Genomic DNA, 25,737 nt, shown 5'->3' with positions numbered 1-25,737 from the left:
AACTCTCTCTCTCTCTCTTTTTTTTTTTTTTTAAGATATTATGTATTTATTTTAGAGAGACAGCCTGGGAGCAGTGGGGAGGAGCAGAGGGAGAGGGACAAGGCTCAGCTCAGAGCTAGACGTGGGATTCAGTTCCATGACCCTCAGACCATGACCTGAGCCAAAACCAAGAGTCGGACCCTCAGCTGACTGTGCCCCCAGGCGCCCTGTGAAGCCACCTCTTCAGTGGTGGCATACACGCCAAGTTTCCTACTGTGGTTTTTGTGTTTTTTCACTTAGGAACATATGGTGGAGACAGGCTAGGCTTAGTCCAGCCAGTGCAGCCGCGTCTCTGTGAATAGTGGGGGCTCTCCCTGGTCTGCAGCCCCCCCCCCCCGCCTCCACAGACAGACACATTCAACCTCAAGCAGAAACATGCACAAACAGGAACAGTCACTGGAATATTGGCTTTTTATCACACAACGCTGGAGTTGCTGGGCTGTGTCTTTAACTCTGTGCAGGAGGTTCCTCTGCATGGGGGTCGCCGAGGCTCCATGGGAGCCCCGTGTTGGTGAGGCCTGTTTCCTGCGCCCTGCCCGCACAGACATGCCTGCCTAGGGGGACGCGTGCTAGCCTGCCAGGTGGCCCAGGGCCCCTCTGTGTACATTAAATTTGCACTACTCTTGGTTTGCATGAAGCTGGGCATCTTCCTGCCAAGGAAGCCCTTTGTGACAGGGCGTCGTGAATCTACTTCTTGTTTTGTTTTTATTTTGAACATGTGAGAGCTTTTGTGCACAAAGTTTTCATGTTTATGGAGTATGTGGATTTGTACATTCATGGCCCCTCAATATCCTGGTAGGACTCAAAAGGCCTCCTGTGTCCCGAGATCCTAGAACATTTCCCAATGCTGCTTCCATGACTTTGGTAGTTAAATTCCAGATCCATTTGAAGTTTATCTGTACGAAGAGGCACACGTGACTTTTTTTTTAGTTCTCCCCAAAGTAATTACTGAATTATTATTTTCCCCGCAAACATGTAATGCCACCTTTACCACATACAAATTCCCTATAAATTTTGGTTTGGGTTTATTTCTGGACTCTTTGTTCTGATCCCTTAAGGTCTGTCCACTCCTGTGCCAGATTCATAACACTTTTTTTCCTTTATCCCTATGTTTTCACATATGGCCTTCCTGAGTGCTCAGGCCTCCTCCCGCTTTGGTCTGTTCAGAAGGACCACGGACTTGTCTCCCTCACGGCTCTGGAAGCTGCTGTCCCAGACGAGGAAGCTGGGCCCTCGTCTCCACTGCGCTGTCCCCTTTCTGTGTCCACGCACAGCTGCAGAGGCAAGGGCATGCTCTGGGGTCTCTGGCAAGAGGGACCCCCCCCCGACCGACTCACCTGAAGTCCCCCTCCCGACACCCCACACAGGGGGTTAGGATTTAGCAGGAGTTTTGGGGTGACATGGCGTTCAGCCCATCGCATTCTTGCCACGGTTTCCTCCTTGTCCAGACACGGGGCTGGGCCTTTCCTTGGATTCCCCTGTGACAGCTCTCAGGAACTGCCTGATGGTCACCACAAACTTAGGGGCTTAAAACCTCACACACAGAGGATCTCGCGGTGTCTGCAGATCGGAAGTCTGGGTCCCCTAGCTGCTACACACGGGTCAGCACTGGGTTCTCCCCGGAGCCTCCACGGGGTATCTGCTTCAGGGAGCGCTATTGGCACATGGCCACCAGGGGCCACACCCCAAGGCCACCCCAGGGAGCACGCGTGATCAGAATGCGCTGACACGCGGTAGCTATACGGAGGTGAAATTTTGCATCCCAGACTTACCTGGTGAGCTGTTGTGAAAGGTGAAAATTAGCACTGTTCTTACCACGGCTCCCGTGCCTCCTCCCAGGGAATTTCTCACCGATGGTCCCTTCTTTCAGAGGCATGGGGCTGGAGGAGTGGTTCCCGCCTCTCCCCTGCCCTTGTGTTCCTCCGCAGCTCACCTCTCTCTTCCCCTGTGGCCTCGTCTTCAGCATCCCTCCAGGGCCCTGCCCGTGTGTCCCAGGGACGGGACTCAGAGGTCTCCTTGAGGAACGGCTGTGGCCCTGACAATAGTAACCAGTGGTGTTCATGGCCACTGGGTCCCTGCCCCGCGCGCTCCTCCCCATACCCCCAGCCTCAGCCAAAAGCTGCTCTGGAGTAGGGCCCACCTGTTGGACTGAGATCTCACGAGATTTGGAAGTGCCCACTTGGTGCCTCTTCCAGGAAGGTCCTGGCATCCTGTTGTCACCCCAGGCTAGGTGCTGCTCTCCACATCAAGCCAACAGACTCACACAGTGCAGCATTTGCCAGGAGAGCTACAAAGTACGGGGAGTCCACCTGGTCTGGAGGTGCGGTGCAGAAGGAGCCCTCAGGTTGAATCTTGGGGGTAAACTGGAGTTAGCAGAGGTAGGAGTCTGTGGGTGGGCAGTGGCTGGGAGAGAATGCAGCTTTGAAGCTGGGTCTTCACAAGGCTTGGCTGCCCCGGTTCTGGGGTGAAATAAAGACCCCCGGAGCTGGGCAATGTGACTGCCTCCTGCTGGGGAACACAAGAGGGCTGAGCACATGGGATGGTTCTTCCCTGTGGGTTTATGGGATGTTCTCAGACAAGCACAGTTTACTGGGTCACCTGACACCTGTGGTATGTTTTTGATGGAAGGATGTGGCTGCTCAGACATCCTACAAAAGCCGGGGTTTGTCACTGTCAGAGGGAAGGCGACCTAGCCAGGAATGCCCGCATGGTGGACCCCACGGCTTCCCCTCCAGCTCTGTGAGGGCCATTCCTCACGTAAGGGGCTGGCTACCAGTAGTCCAGCCAGCTTCCCTGCTGACCCCTGACCTCCCCCCACATCGAGGGCAAGGGCAGGGGAAGCAGAAAGGAGTTCCCAGGGACGCCTGGGTGGCTCAGTTGGTTGGACGACTGCCTTTGGCTCAGGTCATGATCCTGGAGTCCCAGGATCGAGTCCCACATCGGGCTCCCCGCTCCATGGGGAGTCTGCTTCTCTCTCTGACCTTCTCCTCGTTCATGCTCTCTCTCACTATCTCTCTCTCAAGTATATAAATAAAATCTTAAAAAAAAAAAAAAAAAAAAAGAAAAGAAAAGAAAGGAGTTCCCAGTCTGTCTGCCTGAGTGTGACCTGTTCTTCACCATCACACAGACAGGTGGGAGTGGGGCCAGTCTCAGCCCTGCTGCAGGGGCCGGCGGGGCGGGGCAGCCACGCTGCGGTCTGTCTGCTTCAGTGGACATGGGACTGTGGGACAGGGGACTATAGGCTAGGTTATTGTGGACAGGGGAGGGGAGTATGGGAGAGCTGAACAGATACTGTCTGCTTCCCCTTCAAGGCCCAAGCTCCCTATCCCCTCTGCTGGTGCACCACCCCTCTGTGGAAAGGGTGGGGACCCCCAAGTGATTGAAATGAAGTTTCTGCCACCACCTGCCAGAATGCGGGCAAAGCATGACGTTGGTTAACAGGAAGAAGGACAGTCCCCTTTCTGCAGGTCTGGGCTTGTAGATTAGGGAGTCAATCCAGGGGCTCCACAGGCCTTCGTGACCTCTTGGATGTTGGAGGATGGTGGGAAGAATTCAGCATGACCCAGTGATTTCCCACTGGGGCATTGGGGTGACGCTGGAGTCCTGAACCAAGAAAAGGAATTCAGCTCCCTTCTCCGGGGCTATCCTGGGGCCCTCTGGCCTCCTCTGGCGGCCCTGAGCTGGAGGGTGGGGGCTTGCAGACAGTGGCTGAACCTGCCAGTGGTGAGCAGTGGGGGGTCCTGGCCATCACCCTGAGGCTCCACCAGCTGCAGCAGCGAGGACAAGCCATCACAGGGTCTCCAGTGGAGGGGTGAGGAAGTGTGAGCGGGTGGTGGAGGGCAGTGGTGGTAGTCTTGGCGGCCTGTGCATGAAAACCTGGGGCTTTGTCCACCTCAGTGAGGCCTGCCCAGGCTTGCTTCAGGGGCGTGGGGTCCTTGGGGAGGCCAGGGAGGGGATGGGGGAGGGGCGCAGGGGGAGCTGCGGGGGAAGCGGTCTGTCAGTGCGCAGATGGAGGGACGCTGAGGGGCGCGAAGCCGAGGAGGAAGGGGGGTGGGGAGGCCCGATGTGGGGGCGGGGAGGGGGCGCGCGGGAGGGGACAGGGCCAGGCCGGGTGCAGGGGGGTGTGGGGGTTGATCGGCGCGTCGCGGGGGCGGGTGGAGGGCGGCGCCGCTGCAGTGCGGGGACCCGCTCGCCCGCCGTCCCCGCGTCCCCGCCGCGTCCCCGCGCAGCTTCCTCGGTCTTCGGGCGCCGCGCATCCAGGTACGCCGGGCTGGGATGGGGTCTGCGGTGGGATCTCAGGCCTGCGCCGGCAAGGGGCTGAGCTCGGCCGGCCAAGAGGCCGGGGGAAATGCGGGCCTTTGGGGAGCCCCCGCCCCCTTGGCCGAACCGGGGCTCGCGGCGCTGTCGTGGAGAGGAGCGGAGGCCGGGGGCTCAGGGGCCGGAGGCGCCGGGGCCTGGGGCAGGGATGCAGGGGCTGGGGGCTCGGGGCCTAGAGAGGCGGCTGGGGGCGCGCAGAGGCCAGGGGCAGGGCGCGGGGCCGGGGGAGGGGGCGCGGCTTTGGGGCCTTCCTGGCAACTGGGAGCCCGGACCTGGGTCCCTGCGGCGGGCAGCCCCGTTCCTGAGCCGTCATTGTGACAGCTGCGAGCGCTGGGCTGACAACGCGAGGCCCTGCCATTGTTCTCCATGGACCATCCTTTCACAAGGCTCTTTAGCGGGGTTTCAGCTGTTTGCCTTGTTTTCTTTCTGTTCCTGCCGAGCGGGCTACCGGGGCCCTGGAACAGCACCTCTCCATCTCCCTGGTTCCCACAGTTGTTCCTAAAAAGGGAGGAGGGTTAGTGGCAACTGAGACCACGTAAGAGCTGGGCTGGGCGCATGGCCCTTGGGACCCCCGGGGCCCCCGCTCTCCCCCTGCAGATTTCTCAGAGACCAGGGCTTTGCTCAGCCCTACAAATCTGTTCTTCCTCCAAGCCCACAAAGATCTGTGAGGTAAGGCTTTGCGCTGTCATGTTCAGGAGGACAGACCCATGACCATAGACCCTGGGACCGTGTGCCAGCACTCACTGGATGAGAGTGAACATGCGCCCCCCAACGGCCGGTCTTGGGGGCCTGTGGGATCCCGCCTCCCTGAGCGCCCCCCTGATGTGCATCCCCCCACTCCAGGCAGCCAGAAGTGGGGTCACCATGGCGTCCCCGTCGTCCTACCAGGAGGAGGAGGACGAGAGCCTGAAGGGATGTGAGCTCTATGTTCAGAAGCATGGCGTTCAGCAGGTCCTCAAAGACTGCATTGTACACCTGTGCGTCTCCAAGCCTGATAGGCCCATGAAGTTCCTGCGCGAACACTTCGAGAAGCTGGAGAAGGTCAGTGACAGCCACCGCCTGCTTCCAGCAGGTGTGCTGGGCCGCGGCGCCTTGCACCTGCTCCCCAGGCCTTGCTGGCTCTTCTGGGGAGTGTGGAGAGAGCAGCCGTCTGTGGGGGCCTGGCCTTGCCTCACACGTTCCAGGGCTTGGCCTTCCCGGTCATAGGCCCTCTCTGTCCCCCTGCACTGGGGCAGGCCCTACGGCATGCAGAGCCTGGGGGAGAGCTGCTGGGGCCAACTGACAGTGGAGGGGGGCAGAAATGGGGACTGGGTGTCATTAGGTGGCACTGGCGTTTGGGATGGAAGAGCGTAGCTGTGGTGGGGCATGCAGTGGGGGACATTTGAGACCCGATTCCCTGGTAATGTGCACATGGGAGGCGGGGGGTACAGGCAGAGGAGAATGCCCCTCAGACTTGTGCAGTGTGGGGAACACACGCCCATCCACGCCTCTCTTCTGAGAGGTACCCCCCCATTCCTCCGTGAATGATGGTGCTCCTGGTTCATCGGCAGGAGGACGGGCTCAGAGCAGGAGGGGTCTAAGCCCGTTGGCCACCTGTTCCTCCATGGCAGTCTTCCTCTTTCTGGGAGTACAGCTCCATTCCTGTGAGAGGCAGAGCCTGCAGCGGGGTATCTGTCCACGTAACTTAGACACTCCAAAGCGGATGCTGGGGGCTGAGAGAAGCATGGGCCTGGGGCTGAGGCTACATATTATCCCCGGGGACAGATGGCTCTGAGCCCCCCAGAACCTAAAGTCCCTGAGAGCCCATGGGTGTCTCCTCTGCCTTCATGATGGCTTGCCCCGCCAGCTGCCCCAGAGTGTCTATGATGGGGGCGCAGGAAGGCTCTTTCACTCTGGGTGCGGCGGAGCCTGGGGTCTTGGGCCCCAGGAGCTGGGGCCCTGGGGGAGGGGCAGAGTTCCAAGCAGCACCCCCGCCCCCCATGAGGCCAGCCGAGTGGCCAGGATGCCCGGAAAGGGGGACTTCTCAGCGTGTGTGACAGCAGGAAGCATGTATGCACGGCCCGATAAAGCCCTGGGAGGATGTTGCTGGGCCGCACAGACCAGCGGGGATGGCCCAGCTCCCGGTGTGCTGTCCCGCAAGGCCACGTGTTGCCACCAGCCCTCAGGCCTTGGTGAGTGACTTCTTCACCGCAGGCTGTTTATTTATTTATTTGTTTGTTTGTTTTTTTAAAAGATTTTATTTATTTATTTGACAGACAGATCACAAGTAGGCAGAGAGGCAGGCAGAGAGAGAGGGGAAAGCAGGCTCCCCACTGAGCAGAGAGCCTGATGCAGGGACTCGATCCCAGGACCCTGAGATCATGACCCGAGCTGAAGGCAGAGGCTTAACCCCACTGAGCCACCCAGGCGCCCCACTGCAGGACGTTTCAAAGGTCCAGACGTGAGGGGGTAGAATAGCCCTTACCCTCCAGCCAAACACAGGCGGGGCTTCTTCCCGGGACATTGGCTGAGGCTTGTGCAGTCCTTGGTCCTTGCAAGGACGCCCGTTAGATGCTGGAGGAAAGCGCCTGCCCCCTTCCCTGATGGACCCCCCTATGTTTCTCTAGCAACTTCCTTAGCACGCATAGGCGTGTGGACGTGGGTGGTTGTGGCGTGTGCGCATCTCTGGTCTGGCTCTCCTCCTTAGCATCACTGTGTGACGTCTGCATGGGTCACATTTACCGTTTGGGCCACTTCGAAGTGTCTGCGTTCTCCTCAGTGGCATTGTTACGGTGTCTGTGGCCATAAAACTATGTGGGGTCACAGATTTGCCTTTATCTGCATTGTTCTATGATTGATGGTCTTCAGGTTTTTCGTTTTCTACAGAAAACGCCTCAAGGCCAAGGACTGATTTGTGGGAGGAGGAACACTGACGCTGTCAGGGCGCATGCTCTGGGGCCAGGGTCTGGCTCATTTCCATGGCTCTAGAGCCCTGTTGCCCCTTTACTCCCAGAGATGGAATGAGTTTGTGGGCCCCCCCCTGCCCCCTGTAGGAGTTGTGCTGTTTTCCTGAATCTGCGCCAACATCCGCTTCTCTCCTAGTTGTTCTTGTGCTACCTTGTGGGTATGGACACGTCCTAGCCGCACAGGGGGCTCCTTCCCTCCTGGTGGCCCGGCGCCTTCCCTGGACGCTGGCTCCAGGGGCATCACACGAGGAGCCAGACTAAGGTTCTGGTCTTTAGTGGAAACGAAAGTTACGCTGTATTTTGCTTTCAGAATGAGCAGACACATCGGAGAAAAGAGACCTGAGGCCACTCCCCTCTCCCGTTAAAGTTCTTTCAACTAAAATACTCTGGAACTTGTGCTTGGTGGTGTGCAACTGTGCGGGTTCTGACAGGTGTATCGGGTTATCTACCTGCTGCCGTCCCCTGCCTCCTGCCCTTGCTGACCAAACCATCCTGTCCGTGTATCTCCTGGCAACTGCTCAAGTGTCTGCAGTTCTGCGTGTTCCAGAACATTCCATCAGGGGAGGCCTACGGCATGTAGCCTTTCAGTCCGGCTTCCGTCCCTTCCGAGGGCATCTGGGATTCGTGCTGGTTTTGTGTGCGTCACTAGCGAGCGTTGTTCCACTGTGTACACTGATTGCTGTCTGCTCCTCCCCTGCCCAGCGGAGGGACCTCTGGATCACTTCTGGTTTCTGACGATGACCAGGCTGCTGTCGGCATGTGTTTGTCTTACTGATTTTTGTAGGTTTTTAACTGGAGAAAGTGTCTGGGTTGTAGGGTAAGCGCACGTTTGACTTGGTAACGAACGGCCCAGCAGCAGCGTCTTTGTTCCAACCAGCTGCGGCTCTTGGCCCTAAGACTGCCAGCACTCGATACTGCCAGCTCCCGAAAACTTGAGCCATTCTGACGGATCCGTGGGGCCCTTCTGCTGGCCGTCTTGCTCATTTTCTCATGACTGAGGACGTGGTCGTTGCCACGATGGCAACGCTTAGTTGCCATCCACGTGTCTCTTTGGGGATGTGCCTGTCGAGGTCTTCCGTCCATGTGTCTTGCCAGGCTCTTCTCCTACCGTTGAGCTCAGGATTGCTTTATGTACTCACCTCATACTCTCACCTCCGCGGATGTGAGTTGTGACCGTCCCTGCTTTGCAAACACCTTCTGTCCGTCCATGGTCTGTCTTCTCATGTGCTCACCAGTGTCTTCATGGAGCGAAAGTTTCTGCTTTTTAGGTCGGGTTTATCTGTGTATATACTTATTAATGAATTGTGCTGTTGTGCATAAGTTAGTGGAAGCGCTCTGCACTGACTCCTCCCCCAGCAGCCGTCTGTGCCTGGGGGCCCTCGCCGTCTGGCTCCCTCTGTCTTCATGGGAGCTATCGATGTTTTCCTGCGTCATTCTTCTCCAAGAGGGTTTCTGCTCCTTTCCAGGTGTATTTTAGAGTGATCTCAGTGAGATGGCCCAGGAAATCCTCTTGGGATGTTGAGTGGGCTTACACTGAGCATGTAAATCCGTCAGAGGAGAATGGAGAACAATCTTGAATCTTCACTTGGGGAACAGAGAGTAGCTTTTCATTTACCTAGGTCTGTGGTATCTCTTCTGTGAGAGAAAGGCTTTCATTTTCCGGGGTGCCTGGGAAGCTCAGTCCGTCCAGCATCTGCCTTCAGCCCAGGCTGTGTTCTCAAGGTTCTTGGGATCATGGGATCGAGCCCCACGTCCAGCCCACACGCAGCCATGCTTTGGGCTCCACACTCAAAGGGGAGTCTGCTGCTCCTTCTCCCTCGGCATCCCCCTGGACTCATGCATGCCCTCACCTCCCCCAAAATAAATCAATACAATCTTTAACAAAAACAGAAAGAGAAGCTTTTATTTTCAAGATACAGATCACTTACATGTTTCGGTAGATTTTGCTCTCTCGTTTTTTTCTATTTTCAGTGGTACTCCTTTGTAATTGATAGGCTTTACTTTTGCTTTTTAAAGGTTTATGTATTTGTTTGAGAGGGACTGTGTATGGAGGAGTGGGGAAGGGGCCGAGGGAGAGGAAGAAACTCAGGCAGACTTGTCACCAATCACGGGGCTCCACGCGCAGCTGGAGCCCACAATCCTGAGACCTTGACCTCTCGCTTAGCCGGCTGACCGTGCCACCGACTTTGCTTTTCAGAGCCGCTTCAGGTTCACAGAGAAATTGAGCACGACGTGCCACGTGCCCACAGCCCCCCTCCTTAGCCTGAGCCCCTCCCTGTGCACACGGATCCTGTTAATGACGCTCACCTGCTGAGGGCTCATTACATCTGATGAGGGACGCCATTGTCAGCTGCAGCCCAGACTTGACCTTGGGGTCCCTCCTCGTGCCCACAGTCCTGTGGGTTTAGACAAGCACATGATGTCATGTATCTCATTCAAGCCTCATGTCACCTCGTGCTGCTGCCCTAAGCATCCCTTGTGCGTGCTCCCTCCAAACCCCTGACCTTTCCCATCCCCGCAGCTCCGCCTTCTCCAGAATCCCACAGTCCGGAGCCTCCGCACACTCTCTCTTAGGGACATGCGTGTCCTCCTGCCAGGAGGACCCACACCGCCCGCTCACCAAGCCAGCCCCTCCTTCCTGCTGCCTCACAGCCTCCTGCTGTCCAGCCCGCGGTCCTCCCACCAGGCACACGGCGGGTGGGGCCTGCTTCCCTTCCGGCATCTCGCTCCTCTTCCAAAACGGGGATTTCTTAATTTTCTTACGTTTGACTTTATTTCCAGAGAGCTTTTATAACTGACATTAGGAACCACAGAAAATAACCTTTGCCGACAGAACCCTACATGAGCCGCCTTCCCTCTTTTCCACGCGTTTGTGTGCATTGCACTTTCCGTGTGCTTGTGAGGTGGGTGTGAGCTCAGGGTCCTGCCCTAGCCCTCCCTGCCCGCCAAGCAGGTTTGGCCCGTGGAAGGTGCTTGTGCAGACAGGGGACGGAGGGCCTGCTGTGGGCACCGTGTGTGGGTGTGATCAGGGACACAGCCGTGAGGACCCGCGCCGACCCGGGACCTGTGAGAGGAACCGTGGCCCGAAGCTGTAGGGAGGACCGCTGCTCCCCCGTCAGCTGGAAGGCTGGCCGGGGCGACCGGCAGACCGTTAGAGCGGTTTTCCAGAGAAGGTTTAAAGCTTCAGGTCCTGCCCAGTAACATCAACAAGAGAAAGGTTGATTCCACATTTGGGGAAATTAAGAAAGTAGAGAAAGGATCAGGAAACAAAGCTGCCCCGTCCGCTCTCTTGAGGGAGAGACCATGGCGTCCTTGTATGTCCTCCGAGGTGTGTTTCCCAGAACTGCTCTCCCTCCCACGTGCAGTGTGATGTTGGTGTAGTAGTTACGGAGCAGAGACCGCTCTCTGGGGTGGCACAGGCCTGCCGGGGAATCGAGCATGACGTGCAGCGCTGTCCTCACCCCTGCCACCCCACCTGGCCCTGGGATGACCCTTCTGGCCCCTGTGCCCCCCGCTGCTGATGAGCAGCGTCCCTGGCTCACTGTCACTCACTGAAGTCCACTGCCTGCCCCAGGCTGGTGTCTGGGTGTGCACACTTGTGCAACGACATGTATCCGATTACGATACAACACAAATCCACTGCGATCCGCCCCGTGCCCCTTCTCCAAGCCCCCTGGCACCCAGCCTCTGGTCACCGTCCCCACAGTCCCGCCTTCTTGGGAACGCCCCCCTCCCCGCTGGAACCCACAGTCAGGAGCCAGCTCAGGAACATGTGTGTCAGGGTTCCCATAGCTTCAGAGCTCATGTCTCTGCAGCACTCGAGTCACCGTCCACCGTCCACATGGCCCACAGCCTGGGCATCCGTCCCCAACTCCAGGACACCCAGGTTGTGTCTCAGTTCGGGCAGCTGTGGGTAACGCCGCTGTGGACATCCATGTGCCGGGGTCACGTGGACCTACGCAGTCATCTGGGGTAAATGCCAAGGCGTGTTGCCGCTAGATCGCATAGTGGGCACGTGGCTGGTTTTGGAAGAAACCACAGGCCCCTCCCAACGCGGCAGCACCTTCCCACGTTTCCAGCAGCCACATGCAAGGGGTCCCGTGGCTCCACGTCCCGCCAGCGTCTGGTGCTGACCTGTTCTGGTCCATGGCCATTCTGCCAGGGGGCGGCAGCGTCTCCTCGCTGCTTTCCACTGCATGTCTGTGAGGACACACCATGGGGGAAACCTTCCCACATGGGTGTTCACCGTGCAAATGCCCCCCCTGTTGCTGAGTTTGAGATGGTTTTTGGGGGGGTTTTCTGTACATTTTAGACACGAGTCCTTTCTGGATGTGTGTTTTGTAGATTTTTTTTCTCCCAGTCTGTGGCCTGAGTTTTCATTCCCTATATGTGATTTAATTCCCGCTTTTGGTTTTTTAAACCAAACTTTATATGATTGTTTAAAAGAACACTAAATGTTGCTGAACACATGATTTCAGGGCACAGTGATTCCTGTTATACAGATGTTTTTGGATTGACTTAAACAGTTTCTTATTGCTACTTGGATTAAAAAATTTTTAAACATTGTAGAGAACATTCTAGTGCCCATATCTCCTTGAAAGCTCTCATTGCTTCGCTAGGATGTATTTTAAGAAAAAGAATTATGGGGCTTGGATGTACACACGGATTTATGAAGCTGGCTCTTGGGCAAAAAAGGTTTATTCATTCACACGTTTATCCACAGATCCTTACTGAACCCCTGCGGCAGGTGCTGTGCTGTTTCGGGTGCTGGGTCCTGATGCCGGACACGGGGGTCTCCAGCTGTGTGACCCCCGGGCATGCACCACACCCCTGCACCCAGCTGCACGAGGTAGCAGGCCCCAGTCTGCTGTGGTTGCTACTGAACTCTGTTCTTTCTGGGTCCCGTCTGTGTGTGATCAGGCAACCTACGAGATCTGGGAAAGGTGTGTGTAAGTCAGGGATTTCCAATCGAGTACACAGTGGGACATGTTAGTTGAAATGATGAGTTTAATCTTTTAAACCAAAATCTTTTAAACCCAGATGAGTTTAAATCTTTTTCTTATTCAGAAACTATATTCTTTGATTATAATCTAATAGTCTTTTTATTATTGTTGATAGAGCAGTAACCAGAAAAAAAGGTGGAAGCCAGTCTCCTCTCACACTTTGAAACCAATAACAAACTTTTGTGTGATTTATCAAAGAAGACTGTCGTTGTGGGGTGCCTGGGTGGCTCAGTGGGTTAAAGCCTCTGCCTTCGGCTCAGGTCATGATCCCAGGGTCCTGGGATGGAGCCCCACATCGGGCTCTCTGCTCTGCGAAGAGCCTGCTTCCCCCTCTCTCTGCCTGCCTCTCTGCCTACTTGTGATCCGTCTGTCAAATAAAAATAAATAAATAAATAAAATCTTAAAAAAAAGAAAGAAGACTGTCATCATAAAAAATCATGAAATAGCTGAACTGAGTGACAAAGCATTCCATTCTCAAAACTTGCGAGTTGTGGCAACCGGTCCTTATAGAGGGGAAATGACCGTTTGCTAGGTGCCGCCCGGCCCTGTACCTAGTCCTTTGTGCTTCACACTGCTACCATTGCTGACTTTTCCCGTCTTCCCTGTTAGATGGACATCTTCACGACAAAACTGTGCCTTTTCCTCTGTAGAGCAATCTCTGTGTGAGGCTGGTAGACAGAGGTACCGGACAAGAGATGGAAACCGCACTTTTCTCTCCTCACCCCGCCGCTGGAGGTTGAGTGCCCCTGGACACGGCCCTGGTCCTCTGCTGGCCTCATAGATGGGGATGGCGGCCCCGGGCCTGTCTTCTGCTGTGACAGGCTGCAGCCCTGAGACGGGGGCTTGTGGTCAGCCTGGGGCTGGCACCAGTGACCCCGGCCCAGGACACCACACATCTCCAAATACCACGGCGTCCATTCGGCCGGAGGGGACGGAGTGGAGGGACTGCATCCCCAGGGGATCCCAGAAATGCTAACCATGCGCAGCCACTTGGAGTCTGGCCGCCACGCAGGGTGTGGCCTCTCCTCCTCTGGGGTGTTCAGGGCCTGTGCACGGGGTCAGGCTGACACGGCTAACCGCCCAGCTGTGTCCTCAGCAAGCGTGCTGGGGCGTGGGGCGTGGAGGGAGGGATTCTGCCTGTCCCAGGCCCCAGGCATGTGGGCTTCTCTCAGGAGTGGGAACTCAGGTCCAGAGAATCTCCCCACGTCCCACCCCTCTGTGGCTGAGAATTTTCCCTTCTCGGGCCACGAGTCTGCCTTTCACCCCTTGTGCCAGAAAAACGTGGTCAGAAGTAGACTGTGACCATCATTTATGATCTAGGGAGCACTTGGCCTTGGGGGCCGAACGGGGACAGTCCCTGGAGCTGTGTTAGGCATTCCTGGGGCAGATCCTGGCCACGAAGCTTTCTGGAAATGTGGTTCCCACACTGCTGTTGTGAAGCGTCCTATGACCCTGTGCCGTTGACTGTCCTGCAGCCCCAGACAGCTCATCAGCGTGAGAACAGGAGGCAGGAAGGGGGCTCCGGAAAATGAGAAGTTTTCCTGGAATCCTGCGGGGGAGGGGAGGGGGGGTGCCATCCCATTTTCCCATTTCCGCCCAATGCCTCCCCAAGTGGCCTCGAGCTTTGAAGCCTCTGGATCCCGCCCAGTTAGGCCCTTGGCTGCCCAGCATGGAAAATGGCCTGTGGTAGGACAGCGATGTCAGCGGTCTCAAGAAAGCAAGGCCCCAGCACGCTTCCCTCCTGGTTTACACCATAGCATGAAATAGGATGGCTTCATGCTTCTCTCGGGTTTCTCGGGTTCCCCGGGAAGCTTGAACTACGTGCTGTTGGTGGAGCAGGAGGGGTGCTTTGGAAGGTGGGGCAGTGGGCATCCGGGAGGAGCCATTGGGGCGTGGGGGGGACTCCTCCCTTCACGTTCTTGCCGGGTGACTGCCAGGGAAAATCAGGTGCGGGAGGTTGCCAGGTGTGGGTGTTTGTGGTCCTTGCAGACAAAGGGGACAGAGGCCTTGTCCTGGGCACGTGGGCAGACAGGTGAGGGTCTGTTTGCCACAGACCCCCCACGTCCCCCTGTGCTGTTCCCCGTGGTAACCCAGCCCATCACCAGACTGCTTCTGGGACGTGGGGATGTGGCGGCCACAGGGCCGGGGGTGGGGGCCCTGCTTGTCAGGCAGTCTATGTTCCTTCGTGCTTCTGGAATCTTGTGCCCTCTGCACGCACAGTCGTTAAAGCAATTAAATAATGAAGGAAGGAAGAAAACAAAAGAGATTTGCTTTCCACTCACGTATTCACCTTCCATTTCCTGCATGTGTGCTATAGGGAAGTGGGGGTATGGGACTGCCTGACGGAGACCTCAGACCTCAGGCACCTGGTACCCAAAATGTCGCTTGTGGTGAGGGCAGGCAGAACCCCACTGAGCTGGCGCTCTGTGGGGTTGGGTGGTGGGGGAGAGATGGAGGTGCCCTCGAAGCTGGGGGTCTGCCGGGCACAGAGGGAGGAGGGCTGGACAGGACTCCTCGGTGGCACTTGTTGGTGGATAGGCCACCTTGGCCGCTGCTACCAGCCCTCCCATGTTTTCCCCCACAGGAAGAAAACAGACAGATTCTGACACAGCAAAAGTCAGACTCTCATGACGAGGAGGTCTCCCCAACCCCACCAAACCCTGTGGTGAAAGCTCGCCGCCGCCGAGGGGGCGTGAGTGCCGAGGTGTACACCGAGGAGGATGCCGTGTCCTACGTGAGGAAGGTGGGCCCCCTCGTCCTCACCCCAGGGTCCCTGCTTCCCTCATCCTCACCCTGGGGTCCCTGCTCCCATTCCCCATCCTCACCCTGGGGTCCCTGACCTTGGTCGTGCTCCCTTCTGCTCCGAGAGGGGCCACAGTGGTAGACTGTCATTGTCACAGTCACTGCCCACAGGCATGTGGTGTGTGGGTAGAGGAGACCGGTATCCAGATCACGTGACCCCGTCCTCCTGGAGCCCGGCCTCAGAGCCACCAGTGGGGACTTCCTCCTCCACGTTGCTGTCCCTCAGTATTCATTCCTCAGGGCCGGCGCCCAGCCCTCCGCTGCTACAGCGCAGTGGGTGCACCTGCATCAGGACGGGCTCTGGAGCGTGAGAGCCCACAGGGTGTCCCTGTGTGCAACAGCGTACGGGCCTGGCCTCCTGCCTTCCCTAGCACGTGGGGCCTCTCATTTCCACCTTGTGTGTTTATACCCTCTAGACCCTCATTTTTACTTTTTCTCTTGGTATTTTTAGTTCTCGATCTCTTAAAAAAGTTAATCTGGTGGAATACGTGTAACATGCAGCTCCATGTGTCTCTGAGCCCAGGTGACTGTGACGCTCACTCTTTCTCTGTCTAGAGGCCTGGTGTCCGAGAGCAGGTGCCGGCAGGCTGGTTCTTGGTGGGAGCTGTACCCTCTCCCGTGTGCTCTGGTGGTGAGGAGAGCGGGAGAGCAGGCTAATCCCGCCAGGGCCTGCCTCCAGATGCCACACACTGGGTGGGCCTTCAGCACACAGGTTTTGGGGACAGTCCATCCGTGCAATACTCGGGTCGCATTTCTGTGCAGAGTTGAGCGGCCTCAAGCACACACGTGCTGCCGAGCCGCTATCCCCTGTCTGTCTGCAGGACCCTTGGGGATGCTCACAAGTCTGACTATGGTTTCCCCTGCAGGTCATCCCCAAGGACTACAAGACCATGACAGCGCTGGCCAAAGCCATCTCCAAAAATGTGCTGTTTGCTCACCTGGACGACAACGAGAGAAGGTAGGAACCCGTGAGATGGTGGGGCCAGGACCGACACTTCTCCCTGGACCTCGCCGGCCCCTGGACACAGGGGACACGTGCCTGCCCAGGTCAGGCTCTGAGGCTTCCGTCTGCCCTGGTCATCCACAGACACCCATGGCCTCGACGCCAAGTCACACAGCCCCCACGTGTCCCAGGAGTGGCCGTCAGGTGGGGTCTTTCCAGGGAGCAGCTCCCAACATCTGTGGGGGCCTCAGGAGCCGAGTACCAGGAATTGAGACCCTACAGATAACTGGGAGAAAATCCCTGAGACTGTTCTGGGTTAGTGCTTGTGGATTTATGCATGTGCGTGAATTCTTGTCACAAATTGGGCTCACAGCCCGCATGGTTTGTCCCGCTCACGGGGCGGGGAACGTCCATCTGTCAGGAAGGGTTTGTGTGGTTTGTAGTTCCCGGTTCCGCCGAGCTGCTCCTCAGCCCTTACTCCCTTCCCACGGCTGCTTGCGCGTTGTCACGGTCCACGGCACTTCTATGACCACAGCTGTCCCGGGTGCTCACCTTCGGTCTTTGACCGTTTCTTCCCTCAAGAAATGTGGATGTGGATGAAAGGCTGTGTAGGGTTTTGGTTTTTCTCTCTTGTTTCTCAACTTTGGCGAATTCTGTTTCTCGATTAGATGACTGAGCATGTTTGGACGATGGAGCTCTACGGAGTTCAAATGGCACATAAATCCGTGGACCAGGGAGACAGCCCTCTCACGGCCCCGTTCCGTGATGGCGGTGGGCCCTTCTTCGCGAGTGTCCCGGGCTGGCGGGCGAGTGCAGAGAGCTGCCTATACAGGAGGGGCCCTAGTAGCAGAGAGGCTGCGGCAGAGAGGCGGGCAGGGCAGGGGAGTGGGGGGGGGGGTCTTTGTGGGTATCGTGCATTTTCTTGGGCTGCTGTGGCATCGCAGGTGCAGGCCACCTGGGAAGGTTGTGGGTGCATCCAGAGGCCTGGCGCTCCGGGCCTCGCCTGGGGTGGGACCGCTTCTGGAGTGTCTATGGTGGGGTGCAGCTCGAGCCGTGATCCAGAATGTCTTGGGGGTGTGTGCAATGCCTACCCCTTGGGGCTACACGGGCACGACAGGCAGGATGGAGAGGCCAGGTCTTGGCGTGGGCCCCCCCACAGCCCCAGCAGCCCAGGGGGGTCTTGCCATACTGAGATGCTCAGGATTCAGCCTCCGTATGCCCCAAATGCAGTCTCAGGTCCTTGCAGGAGGGGGCACAGGGAGGTTGCTCCGAAGAGGAGAAGCCCTGTGACCACAGAGGTGGAGACGAGCAGCTACAGGCCAGCAGCCACTCCCAGAGGTGAGAGGGGCTGGAGGGGTCCTTCCTGGAGCCTCTGAGGGCACAGGGCCCTGCGGCCTCTCGATTTCCACCTGCTAGGGCTGATTCTGGGCTTCTGGGATCCAGAACTGGGAGACTGAATGCTTCCACTGTTCTCAGCTCTCCTAATGGTGTGCACCTGACAGTTATGGTCTCTGTCACCAGGTGGGACCAGGTGACTCAAGAGCTGTATCTTTATGAAGTTGAAAGTGAACATCAATAACTCCGTCCAGATTTAGACCTGGCTTCTGAGTAGGTGATGCACTCACATGGATCGAAACCCAGAGGTTCCAGGGGTCCAGAGGGAAGACGTGAGCTGTATAGAGGTGGCCCCCGGACACTGGCTCGTCCCTGGGTCCCTCTGCAGGTCTCTTTCTGCAGACAGACTCCCCACCCTCAGCCAGGAGGTCAGAGGCTCCCCTCAGTGGCCACACAGACCTCTGTCCTTTCTTCACCGGGTTTCGGTGGTCAGGGGACAGATGGCTGTGGGTCATGCCTTGGTCCATTGGGGTCCTGCAGATGTGTACTTTGGTGCCAGCCTGAGGGAGGAGGCGCCCCTCTGGGTAGACAAGAGGACACAGCCGCCCAGCGGTGCAGTTGAACTTTGATCTCAGAGCGGGCCTGTACACGGCAGGTCCTGGTCCCATTCCTGCCAGCCAGTAGGCTGGGCGCTCCCCCAGATCAGGCCCCACCCTGAGTGCAGGGAGGGAGTTTGGGGCACAGTGATTTGGGATCCTGGGAGCTTCCCTTCCTGTTGCCAGAGCCACAGGGGAGGCTAACCAAGCATCGTAACCTGGGCATCACGGAGCTTAGCAGCCACGCCCCTCTTCAGAGCCTGCGTTCTGACAGACGAGGCCACTGTCAGCAGAGCAGGGGAGGTGTGGGCCCTGCATGTTCATGGAGGCCCAGGCTCCTCTGGCTGTGGTTTGGAGACGTCCTGTGTTGCCACCAGAGATGTGTGCTGGCCAGAACCACGAGCCTGGCCTGGCTGCCGGGAGACTGTGCTCAGAGCGGGGAGACGGGGAACGGGCTCCTCGGCAGCCTCCACCTGACCTCCCATGTGGCTTACAGCTCTGTGAGCAGCGCCCTCTGTGCCCCCGTGGTCTGGCGGTGCTGCCTTCCCTGTGTGAGGCTAGGGGGTCTCCCGTTGTGCAGGGTATACCCACTTATCCACTTACCAGTTGGGGGACACTTGGGCCACTCCCACTTTTGGGTGGTTGTGCAAAACATTCCTGTGAACATGGCTCTTGGAGCCTGTGGGCCGCACACCTCGAGGTGTGGGTATTGGAGCCTCTGGGGCACACACCTAGGAGTGGCCTTTAGGGCATGTCCTCTCTCCACGTGTGCCTTTCCAAGGAGCCCCCAGACTCCGCTGCCCTTCTGGCCCCACTGAGCTTTGAGCCTGACCTTCCGTGGGGGCCATATGCCCCCTCCATGGCAGCTGTGTTTGTGGCACAGCCTTCACACCCTTTCGGAGCCCGTCCCCAGCTTCCAGGCAGGGGTCCCAGGCAGGAGCGGGTGCAGGGCTGGTGAGGCCTGGAGACGAGCAGATCTGAGTGAGCTCTCTGGCCGTCTTGGCTGCGTGTGTCCAGGAAGAGTTTGTGCACGGGTCCTGTGCCCTTGGCCCCGAGTTTCCAGACTCACATGGTTCCCACTGCCTCGGGCTTTTCTGCATCCAGGAGCTAGGTGGACCAGAAGTGCAGGAAGCAGATGGTCAGATTGGAAATTCCTCTTGGCGAAGCGGGCTTGGGAAGAGCGCTTTTCTGCCGCAGGAAAACTCACTTTCCATTTTGAAACCCTGAGGGGAACCTTTTTCTGGCTGAGGCCTCTGAAGAAATAGGCGGATGGTTCAGGAAGTGGACTCCAGAGGGAGCCGGCCGGAGACAACGTCTCTTGACCTTTCACTTGATGTCCTCTGCACAGCATCCAAGTTCTTTGCTTTTTCCAGTTTACTAGAAGCCGGGCTCGGCAGCCTGGGCTGTGGTTTGGGGCACATTCTTTCCAGGTTTGCAGAGTGCCTGGCACGCCTCGACTCAGAGCTGCCTCCCGCGGGGGTGGTGGAAACAGCCCTCTGCTCCGCTAGTAGGGTGAGTGTCTTTGTGCATAAAACCTCCCCAGGAAGTTCAGATGGGAGACAGGTGACCCGTGGCCACGGGAAGGGTGGTCTTGCCCTGGTCAGGTCAAGATGGCATCTTTAGGGCCACAGTTTGTGTGGGGGTGCTCCTGCGAGTCGAGGGGTAAGGGGTTTGTGTGAGCTTCTTTGTTCAGCAGAAGGTAGTACAATGGAGCTGTGGGGGAGGGCCGCTCACCCTCCAAACATTTTTGTTCTCTCTCCTAGGACAGCACACCCTCCCCCCACCTAGGTGAACCTTGCTGGAGGCTTTCTCTGGCTGTTTCCCCATTGTCTGTAACAGGGGTGTGTCTGCTGCCGGAGGCCACACCGACTGTCATAGCAGAGCCAGGGTTCTAGCAGGAGTCCCTGAGGCTCCAAAGCCTGTGCTCTCCCTCCCCCACTCTTGTAACCATAGGTCATGTGCTCCTGCAGGAGGAGGGAACACGGGAAAGCAGGTGATCCAGAGATGGTGGTCAGGAGATTCCCAGATGTCCTGGGGTGAACTGGGAATGCAGGGAGTTGTCTCTGGTTTGCGGGTCTGGGCAGCCACAGGGAGGACCAGGAGACCCCTGAACACACCGTGTCAGGCCAGAGACATGTTAAACACACACCCAAACACACACACACACACACACCGGTACATGTATGCAAACACACACACACTTCCGTGTACACACAGACAGACACACACGCACACACATGCTACAAAATTGAATGTGTGTTAAAAGATCTTTTGGAAGGAGACCATTGAATCATGTCATTAGGGTATGTGATGACGTTCTTTGGGACTCAGTTTCCTCAAGTGTCAAATGAGAGTCATAAAACCTACTTTGAGGGTTACAGTGAAGAGCAAGTAGAGTAATGTTTATGGGTATAACATTGTCCTCATCCCACCATCCCATCCCCATTATCACCACCATCATCACCATCCCCATCATCATCAAAGCCATCGTCACCATCACCACTTTCATTACCATCCCCATTATACCACCACCATCATCCCTATCCTCATCATCCCCAGCATCATCTCCGTCATCCCTATTGTCATCATCATCATCACACCATCATCCCCATCATCATCATCACCACCATCATCCCCATCATCATCACCATCATCCCTGTTGTCCTCATCATCACACCATCATCATCATTATCACCATCTCCATCATCCCCATCATCATCATCATCATCATCCCTATCATCATCCTCATCATCACACCATTATCCCCATCATCATCATCACCAGAATCATCCCCATCATCACCACCATCCCCATCATTGTCATCACCATCATCATCATCATCCCCATCTTCCCCATCATCATCACCATCATCCCTATCGTCGTCCTCATCATCACACCATTATCCCCATCATCATCATCACCATCATCACCATCACCACCATCTCCATCATCCCCATCATCTCCATCATCCCCATCATCATCATCATCATCCCTATCGTCGTCATCATCATCACACCATTATCCCCATCATCATCATCACCATCATCCCCATCATCATCATCACCATCATCCCCATCATCATCACCACCATCATCTCCATCATCCCCATCATCACCAGAATCATCCCCATCATCATCATCCCCATCATCACCACCATCCCCATCATCATCATCACCATCATCATCATCATCACCTTCATCACCACCACCCTCCCTCTTCCCCTCCTCACCATCATAGTCTTCATCCTCCTTCTCCTCCTCTTTTTGGTAGCTCTTTTGTGCGGTGGAGGGCAGGCTGTGTCAGTGGGCTTGTCCCTGGATACCACTTTGCCCCTCTGATGCTGGCCTAGACCCCCACAGGGACCCCACAGCCAGGCCTTACTCCTCTCAGTGTTAGTCTGAGGCCACTCCACAAGCTCGTTCCCAGGTCCATCCTGGGCCTAAGGTAGGTACGCTGGCTGCTCTGGGCCTCAGGACACTGCAGAAAGGCATGTGGAAGGCCTGCTCATCCCCTAACATCAGGGTACAGAAGAGGGTTTTGAGGCTCAGTGAGGGGAGGGCCCTTCACCATTGTCCCTTGCTCCAGGTGACAGTAGACATGCTAGCTGGGGCTGGAGCCCCTTGTGCCCTGGACCGGCCCCTTGCCACCCCTCTGAGCCATGCAGCAGGTGTCCTGGCTGGGGCTGGAGCAGGTGTCTTCCCGCCCCTCCATCACCCCTCTGCTGTGTGGAGTTCCTCCAGGTGAGGGTGCCTGTGTCGGCTGCAGACTCCCTGCTCTATGTGAGCTACTGTGAGCAGTTGCGGATCTCCTGTCTTTCCTGGGGATGCCAGGGGCACCCTGCTCAGGGACCCAAAGAGCCTCAGAAGGCAGCCTGCAGTATCCTCTAGGCCCTGGGCCATCTGAGAACCATAGCCTGGCCCTGAGGGTATACCCCAGACTGAGGGAGGGAGCAGGGAGCTGCTGGGTTCAGTTGGGTCCCTTCCTGGCTTGCTGCACTTCAGGTGCCTGGAGATGAGCATCGCCGTGCCTCTGGGAGTCTAGAGCGCGGTAATGAGGAGGCTCCGTGTGTGCGGTTTGGGCCATGCAGGCAGCGCTGTGCTTTGGGCCCTCGACTGGGGCCTCATTACCAGAGCCGCCAGACGGGTGGACGAGGGCATCTCACCCTGGGGTGTGGCCTTCCTGGCAGCAGCCCTGATCTCTGCAGCTCTAATTAAAACAGGCTCTGGCGGGAGCACCGCACCGCTGGCCCGAGCAGCTGTCTCCTGGTATCTGCCACCGGCTCTGCCGCCCGCCCGCGCATCTCCTGCAGCTTGTTTTTCCCCAGATTGGCTGGGGCCCCCAGGTGATGGGAAAAACACGCCGTCTGCTGGATTCACATGCAGCCTTTGCTCCCCAGCTGCTTCGGCCCCTTCCCTCCCACCTGGCTCTGGCACAGGCCTCGAGGCTTCTCTTTGAGGCAACACGAAAACACAAGATTAGCATTTGGGGGAATGCAGGGCCTCCTCTTAGGAGGAGGTTAATGGTCAAACAAGCAACGGGTTTCGTGTTCGTGTTGCATACAGCCTCCTGCTCTGGGCAGAGACCGCGAGGCTGCTAACTTCCGGGGCATGGGAGCCGCATTCCATGTGAAGCTGGGAGCTGGAGCTTGCATCACATGATGTGTTCTGAGCTGGTCCCCAGATCTCAGGCCTCATGGGCACCGTTGTGTTAGAACAAGGCAGACAGGGGCACCTGGGTGGCTCAGTGGTTGGGCATCTGCCTTTGGCTTGGATCGTGGCCCCAGGGTCCTGGGTTGGAGCCCTGCATTGGGCACCCTGCCTGGCGGGAAGCCTGCTTCCTCCTCTCTCACTCCCACTGCTTGTGTTCCCTCTCTTGCTGTCAAATAAATAAATAAAATCTAAAAAAAAACAAAAACAAAAAAAAAAAAAAACCCAAAACAAGGCAGACTGGCTTTGCTGCTGATGGTGCTGTGTGCAGAGAGCATCAGCCAGCGCTCAAAGGCCCCCAATGAGGATAGGGAGAAGTGAGGACTGGGCTGCACTGGGCTGACCCTCTTCCCGTGTGCTGGCACCACCCAGCTCAGTGACCCCCCCAGGAAAAGGGACAGTGTTAAAAAGTGACCAGGGTCAAGTCATGAGGTCAGATGTCGAACAAGGTGCAGTTTCAGTTTTCTGTGGCGTCTTAGCTGGGGAGGGGCGTCCAGGGCCTGTGTTCCTGGGGATCCGGGTCGCAGAGCCCTGCCCATCTGATTATGGGATCAGTGGGAGAGCCTCGGGGCTCTGTTGTCCAGTGTGGACATCTAGCGGCTTGCCGTGGATCCTGCCTGTCTGTGGTCTCGGTGGTTTGGTGCCGTGATGCTTGAAGACGTCCAGAATCAGGAGGGGCTGTGCCCAGGGTGCCACAGACTCAGCCGTTCCCCATGTTCCTGCCCCTAATCAGCTCCCCTGTTGATGCTGCCCCACGGGCTCTCAAAGATGGTTGGTTTGGGCGCCCAAGGTCTTTCTGCTGCGCGTGTCCATTATATGGAGGCCCTGGGAGGGGGTAGGACGGCCCGGTTGCTCAGGAGCAGGAATTGAGTCCTGGAAGGATGCGTGGCAAGATGCCCCCTGGTGGTGAGCGGGCCCACTGGCTTCCAGACCTGGTGGGTGCCTCAGGTCCTGGGTCCCCTCCATTCTTGAGCGGTGGCCACTAAAGTTAGGCGATGTGCCTGCCAGCTGGCTGGGGTTGGGGGGTTGTAGGGAGAGGCCAGGGTGAAGGTCGGGTGGCCCGGGAGGAGGACTGTGATCCCCCACCCTTGTCCCCATCTCCATGAGGACTCCATGGGGGCCTGGCCAGTGTCCCTGCTCCCATAGGTCAGCCAGGAAAATGGGGCCCAGAGGAGGCAGGTGAATGGTCCAAGGTTACATGGGTTCTCTGGGACATCCCCGGTCTTCCTGAGAGAGACTGGCACACGCCCCAGGTTCATGCAGAGTGAAAAAGCAGCATCGTTATGGGTAATGCTGGGTCCTGGGTCAGAGCCCGTCTGTCCCTCCTGACCCACACAGCCCTGCAGGTAAGTGGTGGGCTGAGGGGCACCTTGCTTGCCCGGGGTCCCACAGCTGGTGACTAAACCAAATCCTGATGCTCGCTGATGAGGCCCTGTGGGGGGCATATCCCTGTGGGTGTCAGGACACCGAGACACAGCTGTATCTCCTGCGAGATCCCTCTAGTGGGGATGGGTACTCACACAGTGAACAGTCCTTTTCCGAGAAGTGGCTGTCCCACGCCATCTGCCCAACAGGTGGGGTCGCAGAGGAGGAGCAGACCCCATTCTCCCTGTCCTTTTGGGGACCTGACTTACTAGACCCAGTGACCTTTGAGCCGGGCAGAGGAGAGTGGGGAGGGCGTTGGAGTGGCGGGAACAGTGTGAGAGAAGGAAGGACGGATTTGCCACGTCAAGTGCTGAATTCGGGCAGGAGCCATGGGCTCCGTGGGAGGCCGCTGTTATCTTAAGTGCCAAGAGGTACAGACGATAACCCAGGGGGGCCCGTGTGGCCATCCCCCGTGCAGACACTTTCGGGGGCATTCTTCCCACACGGGGTGTTGCATTGGCCCCCCATGGTTCTGCCTTATTCCTTTCAGGTGTCAGCGCCCTGGGGTTAAATGGCATCCCCTTCTCATTTTGGAAGGTGCCTCGGGAGAGACGGCCCCACCTTCCAACGGCCCTGTGCTGTGTGTGGCACCTGTGCTGGCCCTACCCGCCCTTCCTGCTCACCCCCAACATCTGCTGGGAAATGGCAGCTCGAGGTCAGGGTCATTTCTGGGCGTGGACCCTGGGCTTGGGAGGCCCCCGCTCTCCCTTTCACGCTCTGCCGTCCTGAAATCTAGAGTTTTTGCACTGGAGCCCCATGTGGCCCCCAAGCAGGGCGCCCATCAGGGTGAAGGACCCGCGCTTCTGTCCACCAGTTACTTGGTTTCTGCGTCCTCTGCAAATCGCCCGATTGATCCTGTGCTTGTTGTTTTTTTCGACAGGTTTGCGTGAGTTATTGTTCAACTGACAAAATCAGGCCTTTGATGATTAGCTGTAGAGCAGTTATTTTGTGATTGGACTCTTCTGTTTGCCTGTAAAATTGTTTTGTCATATGGAAGTTTAAAAATTTTTTCCCATAATTCTTTTATTGTGGTAAAGCATGTACAACTCAGAAATTTACCATTGTAACCATTTCTCAGTGTCCAGTTCAGGGGCACTGTCTATTCCGTCTGGCTCCAGAATGTTCCATTCCCCCACCTCTGCCCAACAGAGACCCTATCCACATGGATCCCCGCCCGCTCCCCCAGCCCTGGCCTCGCCGTCTGCTCTCTGTGCCTGTGAGTCTGACAACTCCAGTTCCTCTTGTGCGTGGGATCCCCGTGCGTGTCCTTTCATGTTTGGCTGGTGTCCTCAGGGCTTTTCCCCGTGGGGGCAGGGGTCCCATCTTTCTGTCTTGACGGCTGACGTGTTGCTCTTCCATGGAGTGGGCCACAGCACTTTCGTGTCACCTGTCCACGGGCAAGCTGTCCTTCATGTTAGCAGGCTGACCCTCCTTACTTTATGGCTCCTGGCGTTCTACAGAATGCCTCCCAGACGTCAGGACCGTAAGTAAACAAACACACTGTGATCTTTTCTAGAACCTTCCCAGTTTGCTGCTTGTTTTTCTTTCAGCGATTGAAGGCTTGACTCACCAGGGATTTTGTTTTGGTTTAAGAGCATAAACGCAGCTGAGTCTTCCCAGACAGCC

The 25,737-nt window shown here is 57.1% G+C and overlaps 1 protein-coding gene across 3 annotated transcripts in view; it reads left to right on the top strand.

Annotated features, from left to right (window-relative positions):
- Positions 1-3,566: 3,566 nt before the first annotated feature.
- Positions 3,567-25,737, top strand: part of PRKAR1B (protein kinase cAMP-dependent type I regulatory subunit beta) — a 66,924-nt gene continuing 44,753 nt past the window's right edge. Inside the window, exons 1-4 of one of the 3 annotated variants that reach the window (XM_059153840.1) lie at positions 3,567-3,850; positions 5,200-5,397; positions 14,889-15,047; positions 15,973-16,064. In XM_059153840.1, the coding sequence (XP_059009823.1) occupies positions 5,221-5,397; positions 14,889-15,047; positions 15,973-16,064 (428 nt within the window). In that variant the 5' untranslated portion in view covers positions 3,567-3,850; positions 5,200-5,220. Of the gene's footprint in view, positions 3,851-4,150; positions 4,300-4,701; positions 5,026-5,199; positions 5,398-14,888; positions 15,048-15,972; positions 16,065-25,737 lie in introns of those variants that run through there. The other 2 variants (XM_059153839.1, XM_059153838.1) reach the window with 2 other exon arrangements.

Source organism: Mustela lutreola, chromosome 17 (assembly GCF_030435805.1).
Source record: "Mustela lutreola isolate mMusLut2 chromosome 17, mMusLut2.pri, whole genome shotgun sequence".
NCBI lineage: Eukaryota > Metazoa > Chordata > Mammalia > Carnivora > Mustelidae > Mustela > Mustela lutreola.
Note: the sequence above shows the minus strand (reverse complement) of the source record. Positions and strands in the feature narration are given on the sequence as shown.